Source organism: Lampetra planeri, unplaced genomic scaffold, assembly GCF_965212315.1.
Source record: "Lampetra planeri unplaced genomic scaffold, kcLamPlan1.2.h2 scaffold_1747, whole genome shotgun sequence".
NCBI classification, from domain to species: Eukaryota; Metazoa; Chordata; class Hyperoartia; order Petromyzontiformes; family Petromyzontidae; genus Lampetra; species Lampetra planeri.
In genome coordinates, this window is record NW_027614483.1 from 12,345 (window position 1) to 24,963 (window position 12,619).

The 12,619-nt window shown below is 46.2% G+C and overlaps 1 protein-coding gene across 1 annotated transcript; it reads right to left on the bottom strand.

Moving 5' to 3' along the window:
• Nucleotides 1-1,155: 1,155 nt before the first annotated feature.
• On the bottom strand, nt 1,156-12,278 carry GRID2IP (Grid2 interacting protein; the record flags this gene model as incomplete). The annotated part of the gene is made up of 19 exons (XM_078622727.1): nt 1,156-1,227; nt 1,311-1,475; nt 1,620-1,738; nt 1,828-1,957; nt 2,054-2,140; nt 2,499-2,654; nt 2,729-2,925; nt 3,775-3,852; nt 4,244-4,331; nt 5,072-5,224; nt 5,493-6,218; nt 7,171-7,500; nt 7,730-7,834; nt 8,009-8,094; nt 8,622-8,747; nt 8,993-9,144; nt 10,042-10,197; nt 10,301-10,453; nt 12,209-12,278. Coding segments are annotated over 19 exons (3,149 nt in total), but the record flags the coding sequence as incomplete, so codon positions are not given.
• Between the last annotated feature and the right edge of the window lie 341 nt (nt 12,279-12,619).

Here is a 12,619-nt window from a genome sequence, read left to right on the forward strand (position 1 = left end):
TTCCTGTTGTACATTCATCAGGTAATAACATGGGGCTTCTAGACCTTTATACATATTTGAAATATGTTTTATACTTTTATATTATATATGTGTGTGTGTGTGTGTGTATATATATATATATATATATAAAGAATTCTGCTTTGTCAAAAAAAAATACTGTCAGGAAATCAGACAAAGTGTGACTTTTTTTGTTTTTTTGTTTTAAGATTTTTGTTCCACACTTAATATTACAGAACGCAGCAGCAGGATCAACTTTAAACTTTTTTTTGCTACAAATATACCTTGATGTGGATTGATTAACGAATCGTTTTAAAATAAAAGTTTTATCTCTGTGAGTTCAACGATATTTGAATTTGAATTCTGTTTCTGAAGCAGCAGTCTGCTGATGAAGCCATGGTGACTTTAAGCTTCGTACCTGCTCTGATCCTGAACAGGAGCGAGACTATCGTGACTCTCCTTCACGGAGTGTTCCTATGCAGTATGTGGTTGCTAGGCAACTGAGAAAAGACCGTTTTTAGGCCAGGAAATAGTCCTGAGTTTGATGTTTTAAGGTTTTGTTCATGAAAACAGAACTCATCTAATCTAAATTAGATGAAGGAATCTAAACTGGTTCCACAGGTTAAAGAGTCACTCACTATTTCCTCACTGTTTCCAGCCTTTATGCTAAGCTAAGATAAGCTAAGCTAAACATCTGCTGGCTCTGAGTTGTCAACAATGATCTCATCCGACTTTCAGAGGTCTGGAATTTATTTTCTTACTAGATGTAGAACACTGATCAGTTCATAAACACTTCTATTATCTTTACCTCTCTCAAATGTCAGCGGATTTACGCGGATAAACACCAGCACATCTGTAAATACCACTTCCAATTCAGTGGAGATAAAACCTGCACTGAATGAAGCTCATGTTTACAGGTGTTGTGGAATGTATTCAAATGATATGTATGGAATGGAAGAAGGATCTGGAGTGTACGGGGAGCGAGCTGACCGCTGCAGCTCCACCAGCACCTCAAGAACAGTTTGCCAGAGATGGTGTGCTCTCTCCTCCTGAGTGTCTTCATGTGTGATCTTGGCACTTCGGTTGTGGTACGCAGACTGAAAATGAGGCCGACCGGCTCCACGGTTTTAAACATTCCACCAGCAAAAGTTGTTGCCTTCACCAGGCCAGAGGGGAAGACAGTCTGGGGCTCCTGGGGTTCTCTGGGGTCTGGGTGTCATTGAGAGCTCTCTGGAGAAAGGACAAACAAAGTGTGAGCTGATTTATGTTAATTCTAACTGACACGAAACCCAGCAGAAGAACTTGACGCTCACCTCAAACTTAGAAATGAAGTCAGCAAAGATGCCGAAAAAGGATTCTGTGCTGGAGGACTTGCTGTCTTCTCCAAAGAAGGAGGCCACCTTCGAGAACTCCTCCATGGCTCTGGTCTGCAGAGACTCCAGAGACTGGATCGCTGGGTGGCTGTTCTCCAGGAAGCTCTGCGGACGAGCAAAAGTCACATTTAAGGACCAATTTTTAAGAGAAACAGTCCAAAGTTTTGTTCCCCATCCAGAGAAGGTGCTGTGAAGGTCCATGGAGGACTCATGTCCACTTCATCTAAAGTTCCTGTGGTGTCAGCGTACGCTCATGACGGAGGCAAAGTGGTCCTCGGAGGTGAGGGGGATCTTCAGACAGGCCGTCCTGATGTCCTGGATGGTGGAGTGGAGGTCGCTCAGCTCGGCGGTGACGGCTCTCTGGTTCACTGGACAAATCAGGAGGAGACATGAGTCCGGACAAAGGAAAGAGCAAACAGCTGCTTGGAGCTGGAAAGCTGCCGGAACGTCATCGTACCCTTGGCGGCCAGCGGCACCGTTGTAAGGTCTCTGGAGAAGTTGAGCAGCTCGGGGAAATGTTGGCACAGAGACTTGGCCAGAATGTGCAGGAAGGTGGATTTCCCATCCACTGTTTTGGTCGTGCTCAGCTGAAGGAAGGAAGGAAGGAAAGGAAGGAAGGAAAGGAAGGAAAGGATGAGACGGGACGAGTCACCAGAGACAGAGAACCACAGGAGCAGCCGTACCTCAGTGAGGAAGTTGATCTTAAAACTGGTCGTGCGATGGCTCTTGGGTTGGCCGTTGTTCAGGTAATTTCCCATCGCCAGCACAAACTGACACGGAACGAAAAGAGGTCGTCAGTGAACGTAGCTGACAGCATCACAGCAGTCAGTCAGTCATACAACATGGTAACACAGTATAAGAAAAATACAAAACCACAGACAGAACAGAGAGACAACGTGACAAAACTGTAGAACAAAATGAAATCATTACAAGACCATGACACAGACGTCAGTGTCTGTAAGAAGAGCAGAGCCAGAGGCTCTGAGGGGACTTCCTGGTTCATAGTGTCACAGCATCTGAGACAGAACGTGGTGCGAGTCCACAGAGTGATTTAAAAACAAATAAAAGCACTTTAAACTCAACATGGAAACCAACAGTGTGATGATCAAAGACGACGTCTGGTTTTACCTCCAGGATTTTGGCCAGTTTCTTGCTGGTCTTCAGCTCCACAGAGGCTTTGTAGATGTAGTCGTAGGCCACTTTCATCTCCTCGGTCCTCTCCGGCAGGGTGGTCTTGAAGTGGAGGCTCCGCAGACGAGTCTTATACTCGGGCACCATCAGCATCTGCTGACACAGCAGCTCTCAGGTCCTCATGCTCCCCCTGCTCCCCCGTCTCCTCTCTCTCTCTCTCTCTCTACCTGGAAGATGAACTGGTCCGGTTCGCTCAGTTTGGTCGGGTCCTGGTCGAACTGCTCGTACTGTTTGACCTCGTCGTCGTCGGGGGCGTAGAGCAGCAGCTGCTTGATGTGGGCCGGCTCCAGACGGTCGGTCGTCATGTTCATCAAGACCTGGCGGAGCTCGGCAGGGGAGAGCTTCAGATGGGCGATGAGAATCGCTGTGGAGGAGGAGGAGGAGGAGGAGGAGGAGGAGGAGGAGGAGGAGGAGGAGGAGGACGTTACTGTTTTCATGAGGCACATGCAGTTGAGTCCACTCAGTCAGTTCATTTGAGAGTGTATGAAGACCAAAACTGTATCTTTTCAACAGTTAAGGAGATTAAAAATCAATGAAAATAAAATAAAAACAGGAAGTGTTATGGGTGTGATAATAGGCAGGCAGGTGGACCTACGACTATGTAGTACAAATAATAATAGTAAATGCAATTTGAAAATTAATAGAATAGTTTCTACAAAAATTATCTGGTTCTCGAATTAGATGCTCATTTATTTGAATCCTAGTTATGACTTGTATTTAACCCATACTGTTGCTAATATTAAAAAAGCTGCTGTATTGCTTATTATTATTATTATTAACATCACCACTAGTATTATTAATAATAATAATAACAACAATGTTATTATTATTATTATTGTTATTATTATTATTATTAATAATAATAATAATAATAATAATAATAATAATAATAATAATAATAATAATAATGTTATTATTATTTGAATGTATTCTTCTGTCATTTATTCTCTTATTCTCTCCATCTCTTTTTCTGTATTCTGTAGCCAATCCAGCTGACATGTTCTGACATTGAAGCACCAAATTTCACTTTCACACATTTAGAGGAAACTGGAGTACCTGGAGGAAACCTCACAGAGGAGAGGATTCAGACTTTACACTGCCATTTCTGGCTGTGTAAAGTTTGTTTGCAGTTGTTTGCAGTTGTTTGCAGTTGTTTCTGTCTGTGTAGTGTGTGTGTGTGTGTGTGTGTGTGCACACGTGCTGTCCTACTCACAGGCGTTGTAGGCTTTCTTATGAGACAGAATCTCCACCACGTCCTTCTTCTTGAAGTTGTCAGGCTGGAAGGCTGGCTCTGGAGGGGAAACTGATCATTTTAACAACAGTGTGAGGATTGTGTTGTCCAGGCACCAGGGATCCATTCCACACACGTTCACAGCGGTTACATGCTGCAGGTTAATAACACGGCTCTGCCCTTTGACTCTCCTGAGGATAAAACGCTCCGACCAGGATGAGGGCAGAGCTGCGTTATTACCGAACAGAGTCAGATGGGACATGGTGCCGTGTGGAGAATGGATTAGTTGACGAGACACATGGAGCAGCATCAGCAGAACATCAGGACTGCAGAAACACAACAGAACATGTCAGTAAACACACTGATGACGACGTGTGCAGCGGGGACACCTGAAGTAAACTAACGTGATGATGGTGACGATGATGATGGTGGTGCAAAGGAATCCACTTACTGGGTCTACGTTGAGTACCAAAGTGCAGATCCAGGTCCAGATACTTCACCATGTCAGTGAGCTTGTCGTAGTCTGAGTCCTCTCCCAGCTGAACAGAGACAATCAGGATGAGAAACGCTTCATTGACCCTTCACTTCCATCGCTCTATAAGATGAATGTATTTATTTACATAATTGTCATCATATGTTAAGTATATACTATACACATGGGAATATTTTAGACATTTCTAGAAAAAGTTTTACCCAAAACTGTAAAGAACTAGATATGGAAAAGTAATTGACGTTGATTTATGGGAAAAAAACAAACGTAAAAAAGAAAGATACATGTGGAAAAAGTGGGTCTGGAACGTTGATTGCCCTGTAAAGCCTTAACCCTGCAGGAACATGTGTCACAGCTGCTCCAACCAAGAACAGAAATCGATTTTTAATGATGCGACTACTTCAATGAGGCATGAATACTGTATGCGTCTTCATTCAGGCCACAAGGGGGCGTGACGTGCCTCTGTGTAGGTTACTCTCCCTGCGCCACATCCGTCACAGAACATCGAGGCAGGTGTTTACGCTAACGCTGTGTCACCATTCAGTAGAGACGAGACCGTCGGCTGGGGTCTGAGTTCTGCTCTGAAGCCGCCGTGACTCATCACAGTCACAACAGAGACGATGAGTAGGTGGGAGGAGAGGTGGAGGTGGACTGAGAGAGCTAAGAGCTGAGGTGAGAAGAGTCACACACGAGGGCCACCATTCGACAAGAAGACCGTGTTTGCTTTCCACCGTCCACTTATTCCATCAAACACGCTGTTGGTGTGTCCCCATGTGACCTCGGACTCACCTGACCCCAGATGGTGCCCTCGGAGTTCTCCACCTGCTCCCAGCGCAGACGCTTCACACTCATGTGGCTGGTGTCTGAAGCCTGGTGATTTGTCTTCGGCAGGGGAGGTGCGTCACATGGCGGGGGCAGGGGTGGAGGCGGGGGTGGGGGCACCTGAAGTACAATCGAACAAAACAACATCAGACACACATTGTTCCAGAGAGGTATTCATGACTTTATCATATCGTTTATTGAGGCGACACCGTGGACCAGTGGTTAGCACTGTCGCCTCATATTGAGAAGGTCCCTGGTTTGATTCCTGGGGGGCCTGTAGGTGTGAACGTGTGCGTGAATGTTTGTCTGTCGCCCCCTGTGACAGGAGGGACCCACAACTGGAGGAAGAGGGAGAAGATGAATGAATAACACTTGGTTTGTTTGTTACCTGCTGCGACTGGTCCTGCTGGGGGGGGTCATAGGTCTTTGTGTGGCTGGGGAGTGTGGAGTGAGCGGTTGGAGCCTGCGAGTGCACTGAGGGGACAGCGGGGTTCTGGCAGAGGGACGAGCTGTGTTCTTGGAGGGAGGGTGGCAGCGGGCCCTGGTAGCTGTGTTGGTGGTGGAGCTGGTGGTGTCTCTGGAGGACCAGCTGGCTGGGCCTCAGCACCTGAGGGGATGGCTGGGGAGACGGCTGGACGATGGGCTGGGGCTGGCTGAGCTGCCGGGGGAGGTAGCTGGGGCGGGACGGCTGGGACGCACGCAGAGTGGTGGAGCCAATGGCGGTGTGAGAAAAGCGGCTGGAGGTCTGGAAGCGCTCCTCTCTGGAGGGCAGCACCTTGTGTATAGGAGAGCGGTTGGACAGTAAGGTCCTCAGAGGGGGCGGAGGAGGGGGGATGATCGGGTGGTGTGGCTGGAAGGGCATCCTGCTGCGGGGGACGTGCTCCGGAGAAAAGCGAACAGGTGGCCGGGGGTCGGTGAACTGGACCGGAGGAGGTATCAAAGCCTGGAAGGGTGGAGGAGGTGGAGGACTCTGGGTGGGAGGAGGGGGGATGTGCTCAGAGCCTGAGGAGTAAGAGGGAGAGGAGGCCTCATCGCTGCTACTGTGATCTTCACTGCTGCCGCTGCTCAGCCGCCGAGGTATGAAGTCCAGCTCCTGCTCCTCGTGGAAACTCATCTGGAGGGAGGAGAGTCACAGAGTCAGTGGGGAACACAAACAGACTCAGTGATGACAAACATCCTCAACAGATCGATGATAAATCTTTTCCAAACTAAGGAAAAAACCAACAAGGAATGAGATAAGATAAGAAAAGATGAGTTATGATAAATCTGCCCTGTCATACACCGGGGAACAGTAGCGGCTGAAGCAATAAAACAGGATAAAATATAAGGGAATATATATAGTAAAAAATAACAAAATAGATAAGAGCTAAACATGCATTATTATCAATTTGTGCATGTGTGCGACATGTAATAAACAATACATACAGTAAATGCAGTATGACTATCCTACATTGAATTACATAGGCAGGCATGATAGGATCTGTTGTTAACCTCATTGTTTTGAACATAATTTTACAAATACACAAATCAATCAATAAATAGCAGTGAATGCACATGCAGTTTTTTTCAGTAAGATAAAAGTGTTAGCCTCTGTAATTTGAAAGCACATGCATGTAGTCCATCATTGCTTTTGGTGCCAAATATCGAAGTTGAGAGTCCACGTCATAAAGGTGAAACACTGCTACAATGGCTGATGTCGGATTCCGAAAGCAAAGCAGATATAGAAATACTGTATAACTTATTTTAGATTTATTCATGCTTTACTTACGGGCACACCTCTTCTTCTGAAACCATGACAACCACCGTGATATATCTGTTCATGTGACACATTGTAGTGCACATTAGAGCCGCTCTAATGTCAACATGCAACACTACAATGAAATGACTTCCTGGTTATATAAATATACATTTGATTTATTTATAGAACGAGAAAAGAGTCAGAATAACTAATAATTCTTATTACTATTCATGATTTTTCATCAAACTCACGTTAACATTATAAGAATGAATGTGTACTTCATGTGTGTGTGTATGAACACATCTATCTGGAGGCCGATCCTCCTCACCTCCTCGTAGTCATTGTCCCCGGGGATGTAGTCGTCCACCAGGGTGACGCGGTGGCCCAGCTGCTCGCTCAGGGCGTCCAGGAACTTGTCTGTGTCGCGGCTGCGCGGCGGGCGGGAGAAGGTGAACAGCTTCTTGCGGCGCGTCAGGGTGTTGGGGCTGTGCTGCGGGGAGGCGGGGGGGCTCTCCAGGCTGACGTAAGGGTTGGAGTCCACGCTGCTCTGGTGGTGGATTTCGTACACCGGAGTGGGGAGCGGCTCCTTCCAGGTCAGGGCCAGGCCGGACTTACGGGAACCTGTGGAGAGGGAATGTGAAGACGTTGGTGTGTTCAGCTGTGGAGGGTCGGAGGGCGACACTGCTCGCTATTATGGAGGTAACGATGAGGTTACCATGGCAACGTGAACAGCATGCAGTCATCGGTCATGTGATATTGAGGCAAAAAAAAAATCAATATCAAGACGGTGGCCGTCCCTGATGAGCATGTCAAAGCTTTGTGTGCACGTGACTGTGTGTACCTGTGAGTGGGGGGAGGGTGAGGGGGGAGAGAGAGCGCCCGTAGGCCTCAGTCTGACCCGGCCCCTCCGCCTCCGCTGAGGAGCCACCCTGCAGTGGAGACACACTCTTGCCCGCGTACACGTTCTCCAGCTCCGTGTACACGCCTGTCATCTATGAATGGAGGCATGATCTGCCGGTTAGCACACAGGAACTTTGAAGGTCTGCATCATTCATCAGACGGCTCTGTCAGCAGACCTTCAAACGATGATGCACCAGAGAGCACAGAGAACATCACTGGCATTCACTATGCCAGTTTCTGAGGCGCTAGAAGCTGCAGATACGTACGTGACTGAAGTCAGGGGACTCAGGGAAGGAGGTTCCATCTCCTGACTGCCTCTCCTCCGGGTTGCCACACTCATCCACATGAATTCCTACAGCACAATAAAGCATGAAGAGTGACACGTGGACATAAGCCTCCTCCTTCCATCCACCCCCCCCAGCTCAGAGGAGAGAGGATGAAGCAGCGAGTGGGAGGGAGCGAAAGCCACAAGCTCCTGGAGGAGGAATTAGCGATGAAAACCAGGAGAACCCATGAATGAAACATGTGAAGCCTGAGCTGGGAGTAAATTGGTGCATTCGTCCTGCTGATGGAAGAAAACAAAAGCAGCTTCATACTTCCTGTACGACGTCCCCACGTGGGAGCCGACACTCAGATTACATAACACAGCCTCCAGATGAGATGAGATTACTGATTGGATGGGACCCTGAATGAGCTCTGGAGTGGAGCCTACACAAAAACTACTGGATGGTTTTTATTCCATCAACTCTCCATAGGGTTGAAGCAGACATCCATGTGAGTACATGTATGTAGTTTTCTGTTTGATAAACAAGGTAAACACGCTCTGCTACTGAGTTTGTGGTGATAGAGTCCAGATGTTGGCTGCTGTGTGTGTCGTACCCATTCCCAGGTGAGTCCCGATGATGCAGTCGTCAGAGCTCCTCTCACGGACGATGCCGCGATACGACGTCCCTGTCACACGCATGGAGCTGCTCCGCCTGTGGTGCTCCGGAGCTACGTCAGGCTCTAACACTGCTACACACACACACACACACACACAACCTCATCTAGTATGACGCTGCATAGACAGGCCGTGAAAAACCACTAGGAGCCAACCGAATGCAGTTTACTGTTTTTGACACATTTGATGTATAGGATACATATTTGTGTATATGATGCATATCTGATGTATGTGATACATCATCAGTATGACTGTAAAGATCTGCAGTATGTGACGCTTTGTGAATGTCAGAGTGTCTCCAAACGCTCACCGCTGCTCTTGAAACCCAGGAAACGTGACAGTTTGCCCTGACAGCGTTCCTGTTCGTCATAGGTCAGAAGCTGGTAAATAAACTGCCAGATCAGCTGTTTGGCCGGCGTGTCCAACACCGGAAACACGTCTACGATCAGAGTGTCCACATTCCTGCAGAGCACAACAAAAGAACACACATCCTCTTTATGTAACAATCAGTGTGGAAGCGCCTGTCGATGACAGGATTTCACGGCCAAGCAGATTTGCTGCATGTGTGTTGAGAACTGTTGCTGAGACGGATGAAAGACGATGAAGCATGTTTTTTACTCCACACATTTACAGTAGAAACGGTATCGTCCACTTCCTGCCTCATGTGTTTATTGTAATACTGACACTTTTCTTATCCGTTACACTCATCATTCATCCATCTCTTCATTCTTTCATGTCGATGTGCATTTGTCACGTCCCTCCACTTCATCCACCTCTCTGTTGCCTGCTACACCCTCAGCCGCCGCATACAGCAGCCGCGTGCAGTACAAACTGTTTCCCCGGCAACAGCTGCTCTCCTCTTAGAACGTGTCAAAGTAAATTAGCTTGATAATATAATTGTTGTCATGTGTTAAATCTGCTGTTTGCTGCATGAGGCTTTGTTTGAGCTCAGGGGCTCGTAAATATACTTGAAGATACATTTATAGTTCCATTTCATACACTTTCATACACAAGTCTCTTTGTGGACTCTGCTGGTCCTGTAGTTCATAGAAAAGCAAAAAAACGGGAAACCCATTGCACACTTTCATAGTTATTCAATAAATTACACTACACTATATGTTCACATTGAGAGTCCTGATAGATGCAGGGATAAAAGAATGTCTGAAGCACTGCAGACTGGACCAAGGAACTACCAGGTAGCAGCTGGAACTGCTACCAGCAAGTTCTATGGCTCTGATCATGGACTTTCATAGATGCTCTGAAGGGATGAAAGGGATGGACGTGCAGTCATTTAATAGATAAATACTCTGAATCTCCTTTTGTTTGGACTTAGTCCCACCGTGTCCGCGCGGCACTGACCTGTGCTGGAAGAAGGTCTCCAGAGCCTTGCAGACCGTGTACCTCTCCTGGATGGTCAGCAGATGGTCCAGCTGCTGGCTGAATGTCCGTCCGTGGACTTTGATGCTGGGTGGAAGAATCTCAGCCACCCACTGCAGAGAACTGAGGGCTGGAGACCTGACCAGCCGACACAGGAGCTTCATCAGCATTTACACGTTACATTCAATCACGGGCACTGACACTTAGCTGATGTATCCCTGACTGAGAGGTTGGCGGTCACCTCGAGCGAGGAATCATGGTGGGACCCAGGCCGGGAGACTCGTCTGGCTCCGTTTGGTCTGAGGAGCAGTCGGATGGACCTTCCTCTATCACCAGAGTGGGCATCGCCCCGCTGCCCTGCAGCATGGACACCACCTTCTCATGGGAGCAGTTCCTGCAAAGAGGAAACGATGAATGAAACACGCTACCGAGAGAAAGTTAGATAAGTTAAAGAAGTAAAAGAAGTTCAAAAGCAGACAGAGTGAAGTCAGGCTGCTGTTATGTAATCTGCCTGAGTGACTCATCTCAGTCGTGGCTCCCAAACTTTTCAAGAGTGAATCCAGAAACTTGTCTGTTGTTTGTTGTTCTTTCTTTCTTTCTTATAACACAGGTCCTTCCATCAGCATTAGTGGACTGACGGTGGTAACTCATGTTTTGTTCTTTAGCGTGTGCATATATGCACACGTCCATATGTTAACAAGCTCTAATGAGAGTTAGTTGATCTTAATTCACCTGAAATGACTGTCGGTAAATCTCTGTTCATGGTTTTATATTCACAAACATCACACAGAACGTCATCAGCGTCGAATGGACCTACACGGACGAATGTGTGACCAACGTGTGACAGACGTCTCCGAAATCACACGAGAAAGTGCAGGACAACCTGGATGTTGCTATGGCAACAGCTTCATGTTAACTTCAAAATAGACGACACGCTTCTACATGTGTTCGTCTAAGATTCCAGGGGTTCTTGTATGACGACACCACAGTAAATAATATCATCATACTGTCTGTTTTGGACCTTAAACCACATGGAGCTACACTGTGCCCTTTTCTTCTGTCTCTGATCACGTCGTTGAGTGTTACAGCAGCAGCGTGTTATCAGGGAGAAATTACCCAGCATCAGTCTAATTCAGGCAGCAGCCTGTCACACGACTCGTAGTGTTTCCTCTCAGGTTTGGATTTACTGACTATTTACTACTGATGTTCTGTTTCTGCCGAACGACAAGTACAATTAAATTGTACATGCACTTTTTTTTATCCTCACTCCCACATACACTCGCTGCAGCGGGTCAACAGCACGTAAAGTCCTGAGACGACTACCCACAAGAAGAGTTGTGTTTACGTAAACTCACGTGGGTCTTCTCATAGCTACATGTACAAACACGCATCAACGCCGAAGGTGCTTCTTCAGGATGATCATTTCACGATTGGATTCATTGTTCATGTATTGATACATCAAAAGAAAAAATAATAAGAGTAATAATAATAATAATAATAATGAAAATAATAGTAATAGTAATAGTAATAATAATAGTAATAGTAATAATAACAATAATAATAATAAGAAAAGTAATCATGATAATGATAATAATAATTGATCATTATGGTTGTTATTATTATTAGTAGTAGTATTTTTATTATATATAACAATAGTATCTTTGCTGTTTTGATCATCTTATCCTATTTTATATCTATGTTTGTCGACACACTGAAGGGACAGAAAGAAACACCATTTCCATTCTGTGTCTGTCTGGTACATATTACAGTTATTGGCAATAAAGCTGACTTTGATCATTAAAGGACCTTTATCTCTTAAAAATGTCTCACGAGACCTTGTGTCAGATTGAATTTAGTGAATGCAACCGGTGTTTTGGAGGTTTGAAGCTGAGACTGAGGCAGCAACCTCTGACAAGGCAGCAAAACTGCATTAAATGGATTTTCTATCGTGAGTTGTTTATATGAAAGAGGAACATTTTCAGTAGATGAACTTTCACCAAGACAAATTAAACTCTCCAAACAATCTCTCTGCTGCCAGTGACCCAAACTTGACTGTTTATCTACTGATTCTATTCCTGCTAATGACAGTGATGATGATAATTACAGTGATGATAATGATGATAATGATAATAATCATTTAACAACAGACCTCATGTCCAGTCCATTGAGGAAGAGGATTCGGTCGCCTGGTTTCAGACCACATTCCTCAGCGGGACTGTCTGGGGGGGGGGGGGGGGGGGGGGTAGAGACGGCACAGAGACAGCAACACAAATGAGAAGAGAACTTGGCATTGGAGAGTAGATGCAGATAACAAGGTGCTGGGAACAGATGGATAAAACCAGGGAGGGATGGTGACTAATGTGAATCTGTCAATCTGTGTGTGACACCCAATACAGCCTGTCAACAAACCAGAAGATCTGCGTGAGACATTTTGTTACGTAAGGACACAGTGCTGTGAAAACAATCCCAGTGCTGTGGCCACACTGTACCCGTCCACCATCACCGACTCGTCTGTCAGCACAGCTGCTCAAAGTTCCCTCACATCCACTGTCACACTTTA